The sequence below is a fragment of the Dromiciops gliroides genome, chromosome 3 (genome assembly GCF_019393635.1).
Source record: "Dromiciops gliroides isolate mDroGli1 chromosome 3, mDroGli1.pri, whole genome shotgun sequence".
NCBI classification, from domain to species: Eukaryota; Metazoa; Chordata; class Mammalia; order Microbiotheria; family Microbiotheriidae; genus Dromiciops; species Dromiciops gliroides.
In genome coordinates, this window is record NC_057863.1 from 286,498,294 (window position 1) to 286,515,103 (window position 16,810).

The following is a 16,810-nucleotide window of genomic DNA, read 5'->3' on the forward strand; positions in this document are numbered from 1 at the left end:
TCAGTTGTGTGTGACTTTGAACACATATAGGGGTTTTCTTGGCAATGACATTGGAGTGGTTTGCTATTTCCTTCTCCAGCTCATTTTACAGATGAGGAAACTAAGAGAAACAGGGTTAAATGATTGACTTGCCCAGGGTCACATAGCTAATAAGTATCTTAGGCCTGATTTGAACTCAGGGAGTTAAGTCTTCCTGATTCTAGGTCAGGTATTCTATTCATTGCTCCACCCAGCTGCTCCAAAAAAATCAATACTTGGTATCAACTTGGTGGACCAAATCTACCAGTAAAGTGTATGACCTTCAACACATCATCTATGGGCTTCAATTTCGTTATTTGTAAAATGAGAATACTTGACTAGATCATCTCTAAATGCCCTTTCTTATCTAATCTTCTATGATTTGTTAGGAACATCTATTGTACAAATCAAAGCACAATTATTCAAATTCTATTCTGAAATAATTTTGTGCTCAACCTTTGTTTAAATATTATATAGAATGCCATTTTTTGTGGTTGTCAGTAAATAAATTTAAGAAAGAGTAAGAGAATAGGAAAGAAGTTTTAGCTTTACATGAAACTTTAATAGGTTTCCCCCCAAAAGTTTCTACTCTTTCATTTAAATAACTCCCCCCATGAGATACATATTCTCACTACAACTCTCTACTGCAGTTTTCTCCTTATTCTCAACTCTGAATTGTTTGCATCATCAATTTATGACTTTTGATTGGATCCCAAGGGAAGCAAATTAATACTTGTAGTCTCTGGATACATAATTCATGCACAAATCATTCCAGGCATGCATTTGCATGTCAGTCAGAAAAAGAAAAAAAAACTGCAAGTGCGTTTGAATTGAGAAAGAGAAGAGGCTTTTGAAAATTTATTATTGATAAAAATTAGAAAATCTATCACTTTTGAGAAGATGTTCGGAAATTATGATTAGAACTTTTCACCACAGTCCTTGTATATTTAAAAGGCATCAAGAACAGGACTCTAGTTACTGTACTATTTTGGCTTGGTTGCTGCTAATCAGGAAGCTGTTGGTCATCTTTTGAATTCATTATACAGTACATGCCATCCTGGAAGCACAGCCTTATATGTAGAGTTCATGGGCAGTCCTATTATGGGAAACCAACTTGTTTTGAGGGAAGCCCAGCTGACTGCTTCTGCGCAGGTCCTGGAATTTGAAACATCTAGGGACCTCTACTGAATCCTGGCATCAGTTACTACATCGACTGACTCTTTGGAAGTTAGGCTCACTCATTCTCCCCTTACAGCATTCAGACATTAGAAGCAGTTAACTTCAAAGATAAATTCCAAAGAAAACAGAGAGGGCTTTATTTTTATTTTTTGGAAAGCTACTTCGGCTTTTCATTATTATTGACTGGCCTAAGTCTGAAAAACCTGCTGGAGTAATAAAGCTGAGGACATTTTCAATAAGATATTCACTGTTGCCTTGATATTTTACTTTTGCCCAAATGATTTGGTATGAAGAAGTAGAAGACTGTTGTAAGTATAAATAGACTAAAATATTTCTTATTGTTTTATGATTTTTGTGTTTTTGATTTAACTTTAAATATGCCTAACATAAGAATAGAAGCTTATGAAAGAAAATAAAGTAGGAGGTAACTAGTCAATATAAATGCTCATGTATTATATACAATAATGAATATTCATGCATGATGTACAAATATAGTGACATAAGGGAAAACATGCTGAGTTAAGAAACTTTTTTTCCAATCACTGTGGATAGAAATTCTTAGTACTTAGAAACGGTGTTAAATTCCTTTGTGTTAAAAGTAGGAGTAGTTCGGTATTAATATTTACATCAGATTTTTTTGCTCCCATAAATCAAAGTCTATAGTTATTTTGGTTTTGTTTTCACTTATCTTAATTGCTATATATATATATATATATGTGAATATATATGTAAATATTTGTTCATACCTGAGCGTTATCTGTCACATTTCCAGGTAATGCCAAGACCTAATCAACTTTTTGGAAAAGAGAGAGGAAAGGGTCTTGGACAAAACTATATATGTTCTAATTAATATAATGAGTTGAGATGGATTAGGACATAATGGAAAAATTTACCCAGCCTTCTTTCTCCAGTCGTGCAGGATATCTTACTATTTTTCATTTTAAGAAGTTGTTTTCTACTTTCAGTTCTGTGTAATACTCAAGAATGAATTGTCTTAGAGTGTGAAACAATGCCTTTTGAATTGAGGGAACATCTTAAAACTTTCGGGGGTTTTAACCATGTGTAGTAGTAAAGTTCATTTAAAATACTGTTCATGTTTTATATCTGTGATGACTAAGCTCTTTTCACTCAGATACTTTTGGTTTGCCTCTATTCCAAGACCAACTCTCTAGCATCTTTATTTTGAAGCAAATCATGGCTCCTAAGGCATTTAAAATTTTTATTGCAATACACAAGTAAAAATGATATATTGTGAGGACAATCTATTCCAAAGAGATGGGTTGACACAATTACCTAAGAGATGTGTGTGGCTGTTTTTCTTGTATCTTAACTCCTATGGATCTAAGATTATCGCCATTCTAAAATAGATGCAAGGACTGTGACTGTATTTAGGAGAGGGGAAATAAGCCCAGTAATTTCAATAACTGTTCACCAATTTCAGGGAAAGAAGAAAAATTTTGCTGAGAAAACTTTGTGGAAAGGAATTAACTATTTTATATCGGTAGCTCTTGGTTTTAAAATGTATACACTTCATTATTATTGGAAATGAGGGTTATGTTCCAGTTTAATTTTTTTCTGAATTCAATTAATTCTAAATAATATATGTACATATGTATGTTTATATGTATGATATATATATATATATATATATATCATGGTGCTTAATCTTTTATACTGTACCACACGTGCCCATTATATTATATTATTCTTATTCTTGATGAGATTAGTACTTATACTCTATTTAAACGTTAAAGACCATGTTCATTAGGAAAGGCAATAAAAGTACCTTAACATTTTATCCAACAGTTCGAGGCTTTAGTGGATGCACATTTAATGTTGATAACAACATTGGAGATACATAGAATTAATCAAACAAGTTAAACAAATCAAATAAGGATAATTATAACTAACGATTCTGCCTTGAATCTCAACATTGATCATCTTTTGAATATAGGTTGAGAGATGGAATGCAACAGCAAGGTTTTTTTGTTTTGTTTTGTTTTGAACATTACATTACAGGGGTTATAAAAGGATCTATACCTTCAGTTAAATGGATGTCCAGTTGAATCTGCTATTATAGAATGCCTTTGTATTTAATTTTCCTAAATCATAATCTGACCAGCACTGAATGCAAGGTGATCTTCACACTTATTATCTCCCATAGATTCTACTTATCTACACACATGTAATAACTTTAAACATGTATATAGGAGTTCAAGTTTACAAAATACTTTACATTTATTATTTTGTATATTTATTTATATATCTAGTGTATATATATGTATACATGTATGTGTATATATATACATATGCACATACATATATATAAAGAGAGAAAAACACACAATAGGTTTAGAAAAACTTCATGGAATTAACAACATATATATGGTACATATCTCACTATGAGTGTTAAGAGAAGTAAAAAGCCACCACACTTCAAAAGTATCTCCTGCTGTTCAGTCATGTCTGATTCTTTGTGACTCTACTTGGAGTTTTTTTGCAAAGATACTGGAGTAGTTAGCCATTTCCTTCTTCTCCAGCTCATTTTACAGATGGGGAAACTGAGGCAAACAGGGTTAAGTGACTTGCCCATGGTGACACAGCTAGTGTCTGAGGCCAGATTTCAACTCAGGAAAATGAGTCTTCCTGACTTCAGGCCAGCATAATATCCACTGTGCCACCTAACTGTCTTCTAAAGTATACCTACTCATTAAAGTGTGTGCTTGTGGGGAAAGAGGTTAGTATATTCTAATGCTTTATCATTACTTGTTACCTAGGCCAGGGCTTCTTAAACTTTTTCCATTGAAAACCCCTTTTCACCTGAGAAATTTTTATATGACCTTGGGTATATCGGTATATAAAATGGGTATACAAATAATTTACTGCCAAAGTTTTCATGACCCACACATTCAGTTACCAGATCCCATATGGGGTCGTAACCCATAGTTTAAGAAGCTTTGATCTAGACAATACTAAAGTACACATTCATTAAATATAAATAAATATGAAGTAAAACTTCTCTTTCTTACTTGAAATCCTTTTAAATCTGTGTTCTAAGTCACTGTCCATATGTTTGACAAACTATGAAGTTTTTCTCCACAGTAGAGCTTTAATAAGAGAGACTGAATGAAATCTTCTTTTCTCTAAGAAAGTCATGTGTTTTGTTTTATTTTTAATCTCTTATCTTAGTCTTATCACTGGAGAAACACAAAGTAATCTTCTGGTCCCTCCTTCCCTCTGTACCTTCTTTCACATTTCTTTAGCTTATTAAGATGATTTATCAAAACTTTTATTAATTGACTATTTATCTCATCATCTTATACAGGATAGATATCTTGACAGGTAAATACAAACACTGAAATGTGTAGACAAGGTTCTAGACTTATGATTTCTTTGGTATTTTTATGGTATTTCTTTAAGGAGTTGCTAGGGTGGAAAGTTCTTCCACTCATGCAGTCCAGAAAGTCTTTTGAAATTTGCAGTTTTTCAGAGTTGCCTAGAATATTGAGAATTTAATTATATACCCCAAGTGACAGAATTAGTTTGTGACAGGGGTTGGAAATGAGCACAGGTCTTCCAGATTCTGAAAGTGATCCTCTAAACACTAGAGTATTGAGAAATACTGTGCTTTTATCAATACTGTGATATCGTGCTTTAATATTTACAAAGCACTGTATATAGATATTTCATCTGATCAACTGTGTTATTATTAAATCCATTTTACAGTGAAGGAAATGGACATTAATGAAGGGTTAAGTGATTTGCCCAGGGCCAAACAGCTTATTATACCATGAAGATTAATATAGATAGGATACTTTATTTAAAGTCTGCTGTGATGATAGATATAGATTTGAATATAGATATACATATTTGAAGACTGAAGATTTTAATTGGCATTCCTTTCACATATGACGTGATCTAAATGTTCTCTAAGCTCTCTTCCAACTCTCCAATTCTGTGATTTTCTAATTTTCCCTTAATTAGTGATTTTTCTTTTTGGCTTCTCTTTAAAATAGGGTGTTTCCCTATATTTCATAGGTAGTCAAGTATTTATTGTTTTAATACAGAAAGAAAAAATTAACCAATGACCATGTCTGACCTTAAAGGCAAAGCAAGTGATAGAACTTCCACTTTGTCTCTCTTTGTTCAGTTACAAAACAAATTCTAAAATAAAGTTGGTACTGATTCTTTAAAATAATAATAATGTTACCCTTCTACTAGCTTAATGCTGTTTAGAAAGTTGGGTAAATTTAAGATGATTAGAGTTTATTATTTTTGCTTTTCATTCTGAAAATATACATTGATTGAAGTGATAAAGAGTTCAGTTAATGGAGGTGGTTCAGTTATTTCAGATATACTGAGTATGCAATTTGAAGGGAAGCCAGAACACAATGAGAAGGAATAATGATGCCCTTGGTTTATTTTTTTCCTAGCACATTCAGGTTTCTGATTGGATTCAGAGTGAGGCAACAGTTTTCTTTTTACACAAGGACCTGCTCCAAGTCCTTGGAGGCTTGCATTCTCTTATCAAAGCAGCTAGTGCATACTAGAGCATTTCGTTGTGAAGGTCGTAGGCTGCAGTGTGGGAGAGAAGAAACATTTCTTTTTAGGACTCAACCAAGTACTAGCCTGACATTTCATGAAAATTATTCCATTAGAGAACTTTTGGAGGGATTTAATATAATCTTGTGGGGCTGAGGGGTTGAAGTAAAAAGATTATAGAAGGAGTAATCAAAAGGTCTGAGGTTAAATCCACAACCTGCCTGCCACTCTATAACTGGGTGACCCTAGGCAAGTTATAGAATTATTATGGGACTCAATTTCCCCATTTATAAAACAAAGATTTGGACTTAATGCCTTCTAAGTCGGCCTGGGCTTGATGCCTTATGGTAGTCATTGGGTAGCAGGACCCTTCAGCTCTGTCTTTGATGTTTATTTTAAAACAGTTTCTCCATGATATGCCTTGGGCCCCACCCACTGGTGGTGGCCTATGTTATTCTCAGTAACATCCAGTCTCAGCAGAACAGGTGTTAGTAAAAGTCTGATGTGGGATCATCACCCCTCCCCCTCTGCTGCCTCTTCTACTCTCCCTCCTTCTCATTCTAATAAGCATTCACCACTCCCTGATGATGCTATCCTTTTTAAAAAATACATGAAAGATTTTTTGTCATTTTGGGATCTCAATGAAATATGATAAAATACATTGAAAATACCTATAAACACTTGAAAAGAGACACTGCAAAGTCCTGATTCTAATACTTACTTTTTTGTATGGCATAGGACAAGTCAACAACATCTCTGGGCCTCAATTTCTTCATTTGTAAAACGAGGAACCTATCATATAATGGGTTATGTTCTTATAAAATATTAATCCCATTTTTTTTTACTTTTCACAATACTAAATACTAACAAAGTCAAAGCCCCCTGATACTTTTATTAATTAACCTCTTGAAAGAAGGAATACATAGTAAACTACTATTATAGCTAAACCCAAATGATAGCAATGGAAGTGAAAATGTCTAGGGAACATTTTATATATATTTGTTGACCACACCAACATTAAAGGAAAACACCCTTGATTGTGCATTATGTATGAAGTTGCAAACTAACTACAAACACATCATCACAGTTAACTCTATTCTATTTAATAATATCCTGGACATTTATGTTGTTCAATGGATGTTCCCTTGAGAGTTTGCCATTAAGAAGGATTCTTATTTATGAATTACCTGTCATAATTATTGGTGCTGGGGCAGCTAGGTGGCACAGTGGACAAAGCACCAGCCCTGGATTCAGGAGGACCTGAGTTCAAATTCGGGCTTCAGACACTTGATACTTATTAGCTGTGTGACCCTGGGCAAGTCACTTAACCCTCATTGCCCCACAAAACAAACAAACAAACAAACAAAAAATCCCCACATAATTATTGGTGCTTTCAATTCTGTATCAGAGTCCCAAACCTACATTGACAGCTATTATTACTCACGTGAGCAAAAATAATTTGATATTTTGTCTCAAAGCTATTCAACTACCCAAGTTTATCTTTAACTTTTAATCATTTGAGCCCTCTAATGCTGGATAATTTGATTTTTTAATGAATGATTATCTATTGAGCCCATAATAGGCATATGATGTCATTCTGTGCACAAGGCTGTGCCAATCCAAGGACGACAGTCTAAAAGCCTTCACATATCTGCTTCTCTGCTTCAAATCCCTCTCTTTACCCAGCTGCTTTTACTAAGCAAGACCCATATCAAGACTATAAATGGACATAAACATCAGTTGCTTTTTTGCTCATTCTTGGCACCATTTTTTTTTTTATTCACACACAGCTTGTCTCCTCCCTTATCAGCTTTCAGCAGCAGTAGTTCTCCACCTCTGACTTAAAGGGCAGATGAGCTCTCTGCTACAAATGTGGATTTCAATCCTCTGAAACTGTGATAGAAGAGAATCACAAAGGAAGTGGGGAATGCAAACGAGAATTATAGTATTAAAATAATCAAAGCCTTTTCAGAGGAGACGAATTTGTGTCTTTTTTTTTAAAGACTAAGGTGACATTAGAAGTACCTATGTCTTTAAGTAGAGGAAGACAGAATGCATAGCAAAGCAGCTTCCTCTCCTATTCCATAGAAGGGGTAGAATCATAGACCTTCAGCATATTTTGAAAAAAAGATTTAAGGGAGGCAGAAATAAGTGGTAGGGACTCCAAGGAGAGCTTTTGGCATGCTGAAGGTTAACTAAAGTAAAGGCTTATGGACAGTGCAGACAGCTGGGGACTGGAGATCTGGCTGAGATTGAAGGGCAAGGCATAAGTTGTCATGTGAACAGCTGCTAAGGAGCCAAGAGATTCCTTAGGATTAGCGACACACACCCCCTTTCTACTGGGCTATGGCAATGCTGCAAGTGCTATCAGAGCCCTGTCCCCCTAAGGTCTGTGCACCCTGGGGAGCTTTATTTGAATCATGTGACAATTTGTGCTGCCTACAGCATTTATACAGAAATCAAAGCCTCAAGAGAGTTTTTGTTGGGATGGGGGGGTGGACGTGGGGGGGGGGCATGCTAAAGGATAATGAGGACATTTGAATCTGTTTTTTTCAGTCATTAATTTATGGACTTTGTGAATGAGTGTACCACTTTTGAAACAGCCAAGGACTTCTATTTTTAATAGCTCTCCCCTCCCTTCAACCACCTACCCCACCCTCATAAGGCTATTCCCCGGGTGATCTGACTGAAATGTTGCCTTATGTAGAAAATCTTTAATAAATATTTAAATTATGTAATGTATTCAGTATTTTCCTGGGCTTTGCACATCCTAAAAATACATTCCACGGAAATCCCATTTCAACTGACTACCGTATAATGAAATGAGCCTTCAGTGTAAAACATTTATCATAGACTGAATTTCAATTGCTTGGTTGAAGTTGTTAAAGAATATGAGAAATCATTCTTTAGAGAATACTGAATGTGCATAGATATGACAAAGTAGGTGTGCATTTTATTTAACATGCTATTTTAGTTAACATAGGCACTTATTGGAGTACTGTCTAAAATTTCTTGAGAACCATTAGTAAAATTGATTATTCTTAAATCTACAAAAGTGGGCAAAATGCTTAGGAAACACACTGACAATTTACCTTAAATAGCAGCAAAATTGTGCATGAGTACTAGAAAGCTCTGGGTGAGTATAATGACTTGAATGACCATAATGACTTGGATGTTTTCTCCTAGAATATATGAACCTTTGAGGTAGGGAATGTCTTTGCCTTTCTGTGTATTTCTCAGGAATTAGCACAGTACCTGGTACATAGTAAACTAAAAAAAAAAAAAGTATGTTGACTAAACAACTTAACAACTTATCCAGAGATATAATGGGGGGAAAGTATATTTTTGCCCAGAAGTACCAACATGCGGGGAGATTCTACTCCACAGTGATCTGGAAAGTTATTCCCCTGGTCTTGATGTCTTCTACCAGTTCTCACATTCATGGGTTTGGGGAAGCAGGTATTGGAAGAAGGTGAAGGACCGCAGGACAAGGGCCAGAGAGGAGGAACGGAGAGCAGTAAAAATCTGCAGAATAATGGACTACACTGAACACAACAGACTTTATTGATAATGTTGATATGCTGTTGTTAAAAACAATTTTCTATCTCTACCTCATGGACGTTATGATTTAATTGGGTGAAAACTGTATGTAAATCACTTTCATGCAAATGCTATGCTTTTTTTTTTTTTGGTTTTTGTGGGGCAATGGGGGGGTTAAGTGACTTGCCCAGGGTCACACAGCTAGTAAGTGTCAAGTGTCTGATGCCAGATTTGAACTCAGGTACTCCTGAATCCAGGGCCGGTGCTTTATCCACTGTGCCACCTAGCTGCCCCACAAATGTTATGCTAAGTGTACAGGAGAGATCTAAAAGAGAGACATGAATAATTCAGGAGAGAAGGGTCACTTTTAGTTTGAGAACCTGGGAACCTTTTATGAAAGAAGTGGTATCTGAACTGAGTCTTAAAAGAAGGAAGGATTTCATCAGGCTGAAATGTGTGGGGAATTTGTTTTAGGCATGTGATAAAGAGTATAACAGGGTAAGGGAATGATGAACAGTCTGGTCTTATTAAAATTCAGTATATTATGGATATCCATGGTGTTGAAACATGTAGTTGAACAAGACATCTACCCTCTCTGGGGCTCACTTTCCTCATCAAGAAAATGAAGGGGTTGGATTCAGTGGTCTATAAAGTCCATTCCAGACCTGAATCCTATTATTCTAGGTCAGGGTTCTTATCTTTAAAAAAAAAAATCATCTAGTGGGCACATTTGGCAATCTTGTTAAGACTATATAATTATGAGAAAAATGCTTATGTTGTTCAGTAGTTTACAGTCTTGTACCACTCTTTCTGACCCCATTTGGAGTTTTCTTGGTAAAGATACTGGAATGGCTTGCCATTTTCTTTTCCAGATCATTTTACAGGTGAGGAACTGAGGCAAACAAGTTAAGTGACTTGTCCAGGGTTACATAGCTAGTAAGTGTCTGAGGCCAGATTTGAAGTCAACAAGATGAGTCTTCCTGACTCCAAACCCAGGTCTTTATTTACTATGCCACCTAGCCACCTAATGTTTATAAAAGCATAAAATTTAAAAAAGGAAACAAAAGATTAGTGAAAATAAAGATGTATTTTTCTCTCATTCAAGTTTATGAACCCCCTAAAATTTCTCCACAGAACAAAAACAAACATACATATCCAGGGTGATCCATTAAATCCTTTGGTACTTCTGTGATAGCGTAACATGTTTTTTCCAAGGAATTGTAAGTTGTGATTGGGACATGTGACGTTTCTTGTTTGGGGATTTTCTTCATTTAATTGGGGTTTTTTGTTTATTTGTTTTGTTTTGCTTTTTTGAGAAGGAAGACTCAAATGTATCCCAAGGAGGAAACTCAATGTATTAAAGCTGATCATTAGTACATGTTCTGCATTTTAGAGAGAGTTACCTGGGTCAGTGAGAAGTTAAGTGACTTACCCAAAGTCCCACAGCCAGGATGTGTAAGAAACAGGAAGTCTTATCTCTAGCCATTACCCCAAGATGCCTCTTTTTTTCCCCCTCCATTTTTTTCTTTGATAAACTTTTTTGAAAGGCAACATTGGTATAATGAATGGAGAACTAGAGTTAAAATCAAGAACAGGGTTCAAGTCACACCTCTGAAAGATACTGTTTGTGTGATCCCCAGCAAGCTGATCAACATCTCAGTTCTCCAGACAGAACTCTAAGACTCCAAGCTTCAGAGAACAAATTGACCCATAGTGGAGAGTTAGCTCATTTAGGAATTCCCTACCAGTGGGTGTTAAACTTAAATAGAGGGGGCAGCTAGGTGACACAGTGGATAGCACCTGTCCTGGATTCAAGAGGATCTGAGTCCAAATCTGGCCTCAGGCACTTGACACTTACTAGCTGTGTGACCCTGGGCAAGTCACTTAACTCTCATTGCCCTGCTAAAATACACAAACAAATGGATGGATGGATGGATAGATGGATGGATGGATGGATGGATAGATGGATGGATGGATAGATAGATAGATAGATAGATAGATGAAAGAAAGAAAGAAAGAAAGAAAGAAAGAAAGAAAGAAAGAAAGAAAGAAAGAAAGAAAGAAAGAAAGAAAGAAAGAAAGAAAGAAAGAAAGGAGTCATTGTTGGCCCAAATTATTGTCCATTTCTACTAAACCTAAGGTTCTTATTATCAATAAATGTGATGAGTAATTAAGCAATTCCCTAGCCTCTATCACAAAAAAAATATCTGTAGGCAATGGTTACCATTCAGTCTGCCTCTATATTCCCTACCACTCCTAACCTCCCCCAAACCACAAATCTGCCCATCATTAAATACTCTTTCTATAAGCCCCACATTACTTCTGCTCACTTCAATGAGAAAGGAGTGAGAAATAGGGAAACATAGGGGAAAATATATTTATCAAATGAAAAAGGGAGATGTGAAATGCAACTTATGTTATATAAATGTAAATAATTTCAAAGAGGAATATAAGCTATTATTGCATAGCTCTGTAATAGTGCTTAGAAACTTAGACAATCAAATCAAATCCTGTTGGACTCTATCCATTATGCCACAAATGCCGAAACCTTGACATAAGAAAATTAGTCACAAGAGTAGGCAGTCTTTCTTACTTTTCTAGTTTTTTTCTACTTTTCTTATTTTTCTCTATGATCCTATGAAAGCATCAAGAGAACATCATGGAGGAAAATGTGAGAGAATACCTCTCCTTTGCATTTATTTCATTTACTTGTTTAATAGTTGGTTGTATGCCTGTCCACCCTATTTTTCTCTCTCCTTTCTTTCTGATTATCCTTTCTTTCCATTTAATTTGTAAACTCCTTAAATCCAGGTATGCTAGATTACTTGTCTTTGTAATCCCAGTGTTATTGTTCAGTTATTTTCAGTCTTTTTCAGTCATTTACACCTCTTCATGACCACATTTTTTTTTTTTTGGCCATGATGATAAAGTGGTTTGCCAGTTTCTTCTCTAGATCATTTTGCTGATCAGGAAACTAAGGCAAAGAGGGTTAACTGACTTGCCCAGGGTCACACAGTTAGTAAGTGTCTGAGGTCAGATTTAAACTCAGCAAGATGAGTCTTCCTGACTCCAGGCCTGGCACTTTACCCACTGCCCCCCTGCTGCCCCACTTGTAACCCTAGTACCTTGCATGAAATAAGGCTTTTATAAATGTTTAATAATTATAATAATATCTAGTATTTATACAATGCTTACTGTATGCCAGGCGTTGTACTAAGTACTGTTACAAATACAGCATTTGATCCTTACAAAACCATGAAAATTAGGTGCTATTTTTATCCCCATTTTATAGTTGAAGAAACTGAGGCAGGCAGTGATTAAGTGACTTGTATAAGGTCACACAACTTGTAAGTGCCTGAGGCTGCATCTGAATTCAGGTCTTCCTGGCTAGAGATCCATAGCTCTAAACTGTCCAGTGTGCTAGAACTGGGCTTATACTGTATTTTATGTTAATTTTATATAAGTGGGCAGAGTGCCATTCACAAAAAAGCTAGTCCTCTACTGTAGACTCCCATCTTCCATTTTCATTTTTCTTTGGGGTGTCTTCACCTGGAAATCCCTTAAGTATTTTAAACTAGGCAAGTCCAAAATTGGCCTCATCTTCCCCCCCCAGATCTGGTCCCCCTTTTGTTTTGTCTACTTTTTATAAATGGCAGTGGCATTTTCCCAATCACTCAGTCCTGAAAATTTAGAGTTATCTTTGACTCATTCCTCTACATCCCTCAATTTCTGTTCCTTTCCCCATCTCCTCCATCTGCCATACCACACACACATGCACACACACACACACACACACACACACACACACACACACACACACACACACTCACACTCACACTCTGTACTTTGCTCCTCTCAATTCTCTCCTTGAATGACTCTCCCATCTGTTCTTTCCTTTCCGTTCTGAGTGCTACCACCCTAGTAAAGGTCCCTGCTATCTGTCACCTATATTATTGAAATCATCTCCCAACATAACTGGCTGATTATAGACCCTCCCTTCCTCTAATTCATTTGTAATGGCATCTTAGCCCTTTTACAGTAAGCTGACACTGCCATTCCCTTTGATCAAGAAATTACCTACCTGCTCAAATACCTTTAATGACTACCATTGCTCATTGTGTAAAAGAGAGATGGTGGCATAAGAGAAAGAGCACTGCACTAATACTCATGAGACTTGGGTGCCTCTAATTCCTGTTATACTAATAATTACTATGGTTTGGGCAAGTCAGTTAATTTCTTGAGCCTCCGTTTCCTCATCTATGAATAGAGAACATTAATTCAGGGATTCTTAATCTTTTGTATTTGTGTGTGCCATGGACCTCTTTAGGTTGGGGGTCTTTGTGTCTACACAAGAGCCTATAAGCCTCTTCTAAGAAAACTGTTTTTAAACTGATAAAATACATAGGATTATAAAGGAAGTCTATCAAATTGAAATACAAAATTCATAGACAACTTGAAATTTATCTTTGAATCCCTTTTGGTTCTATGAATACCTGTTCAGGAATCCTTGGAATAGATGAGCTCTCCTCAATACATAGAAAGTGCCTGTCTTATTATTGCTTTTGTTTAGATGTTCAGACATGTCCATGGGGTTTTTTTAGCAAAGATCTTAGAGTGGTCTGCAATTTTCTTCTCCAGTGTGTCCCTATCTTACCGATGAGGAACTGAGGCAAATAGGGGTAAAGTGACTTGTCCAGGGTCACATAACTAATAATTGTCTGAATCCAGGTTTGTACTAAGATCTTCCTGACTTGAGTTCCTGTAGTCTATTCACTGTATCACCTTCTGGAGTTTATCATATAGTAGATGCTTAATAAATTCTTGCTGACCAAGGCTAGGCCTTTCAATGATCTAATTCCAATTTCATCCAGCTTATTTCCAATGACCCCACTGTGTATATTCCACACTGGAATATGTAAATTATGTTAAGGCAATCTGAATCTTCATTCCCCAAATATGTCAGTTCAATTCAGTTCAACAAATATTAACTTATTAAGTGCCTACCATGTACAAGTCAGTGCTAGGTGTTGTGAATACAAAAACAAAAACAAGTCCTACCCTTCAAGGAAGGACTTTTCATTCTATGGGAGGGAGAAAGAGAGAAGGATGTACACAGATAAATAGATAAAAGCATATACAGAGTATACAGACAGTAATTTCAAGAATGCAGGGGAGCCTTAACAATTGAGAGGATTAGCAATGTCCTAGAACAGAAGGTAGACCTTAAACTCAATCCCAAAGGAAGATAAAGATTCCAAGACGGGATTGTTGGCGGAGAAAATTCCAAGAAGGGCACATGACTTGTACAGAGACATCAAGACGAAATGAAATACTAAGTGTTAGGTACAACATGTGGGCCAATTGGGCTGTAGAATATAGAGTGTGAGAGGTCCTATATGATATATGTTTGGAAAGATGGGTTAGAAGCAGATTCTTAAAAGGTTTAACATGACAAGCAATACCCTCTATCCAAGAGGCAAAAGGAAGTTATTAAAGCTTCTTAAGGAAGGACATGATGTATTCAGCCCTGTGATTTCATAGGATCATAGATTTAGATCTGAAAGGACATTGAGTCCAATTTCTCCTTTTATAGATGATAGAACTGCAGCACAGAGATGGTAAGAAGTTTTTCCATGATCATACAGCTAGTAAGTATTGATCTCAGGTCTTCTTGATTCTAAGTCCAGTATTCTATCAATATACCATGCCGCTCTTTATTTTTAGTCAGGAAGAAAAAAATGAGAAGGGTAGTATAATACTCCAGGTGAAAGGGCCTGAACTAAGGTAGTGATTGTCTTATTGGAAAAAATGTTACTGGAGATAAAGAATGTTTTGATACATCTTGGCATCTGAATGAATATGGGAGGTAAAAGACAATGAGGTGCTGAGGATGACTAATGGCTCTAAAACTGGGTGTATAGAAAAATTACCTCAACAGAAAAAAAAAATTAAATAGGATGAATAGTATGTTGAGAGTGGTTCAGGGGAATCTTGTTTTGCATGTGTGGAGTTTTTATTGATTATGAGACATCTAGGTAGAGATGCTGAGCAGGCAGTTTGTAGTATGAGAATGCACTTCAGGAGAGAGATGAGGGAGGATATAAAAATTTGGGAGTTATCTACATAGAAATTATAATTGAATCCATGAATATTTAGGCAGTCCCAACCATATCACACCCTACTCAATAAACTCCAATGGCTTCCTATGGTCATGCAAAAACCCCTGGTTTAGGTGGTGCAGTGGATAAAGTAATGGCCCTGGATTCAGGAGGACCTGAGTTCAAATCTGACTTCAGACACTTGACACTAACTGTGTGACCTTGGGCAAGTCACTTAACCCTCATTGCCCTGGCAAAATGAATATATATTTTTTTAAAAAGCCTTTCAATAACTACCCCCTCACACACACACACTTTTCAGGTCTTCTTATAACTTACTACTCCCACAATATACTGTTCAATCTAGTGATACTGACCACCTGGCAGTTTTAATGAACTAGACATTCCATCTCTCAACTCAAGGCATTTTTCTGGCTATCCCTGACACCAGGAATGTTCTCTCTCTTCATCTCTGCCTACTGGTTTCCCTAGTTTTCTTAAAAGTCACAATTAAAATTATATCTTCTCTAGGAAGCCTTTCCCAAACATTTTTAAACAATTTAATGCCTTTCTCATATATAATGTATATCAAATTGCCTACCATTTTTGGAAGAGGGGAGGGGAGGGAGGGAGAGAGAAGAATTTGGAACTCAAAATCTTTTAAAAATGAGTGCTGTATAGAGATATATAGATATAACCTATATCAGATTACCTGCTGTCTAGGGGAGGGGGAAGGGAGGGGAGGGAGGGAAAAAAATCTGAAATTGTAAAGCTTGTATAAACAAAAGTTGAGAACTATCTTTACATGTAATGGAAAAAATAAAATACCTTATACATTAAAAAAAAATGAGTGCTAAAAATTGTCTTGATATGAAATTGGAGAAAAAATAAAATGCTATTACAAAAAAGTGATATATACATGCGTATGTATGTAGACATATATACATGCATATGTATATGTAATCATATGACAAGAGTTTTGTTTTTCTTCTAAATGAATTATTGATAGCAATAAAAAAATTAATGCCTTCCTTCTTTTAATTATTTCCAATTTATCTTGTTTTTAACTTGTTTATGTATATTTGTTTGCTTGTTGTCTCCCATTTAGATTGTAAGGTCCTTGAGGGCAAGGACTGTCTTTTGCTCTTTTTTTATCCCTAATAATTAGCACATTGTTTGGCACATAGTAGGCACTTAATACATATTGATTGATTGCCTAAGAGATTTATAATCCTTCCAAGGGACAGCATAGAAAAAAGACAGACAGACAGAGACAGACAGAGAGGGAAGGAGGAAGGGAAGGAAGGAAGGGGGTGAGGTTAAAAAAGGGCCCAAGACAGAAGCCTGGAGTATATTCATTCATAAGAAGAAAAAAAATGGTTGATGATCCAGGCAAGTAGACAAAGAAAGACACACCAGAGAGGTAAGAGAAA

At 36.0% G+C, this 16,810-nt stretch overlaps 1 protein-coding gene across 1 annotated transcript in view; it reads left to right on the top strand.

Annotated features, from left to right (window-relative positions):
• The first annotated feature begins 1,234 nt into the window (after nt 1–1,234).
• DMD (dystrophin) overlaps nt 1,235–16,810 on the top strand; it is a 2,325,391-nt gene continuing 2,309,815 nt past the window's right edge. Inside the window, 1 exon segment of the mRNA XM_043994767.1 lies at nt 1,235–1,505. Coding sequence (XP_043850702.1) covers nt 1,475–1,505 — 31 coding nt within the window. The 5' untranslated portion in view covers nt 1,235–1,474.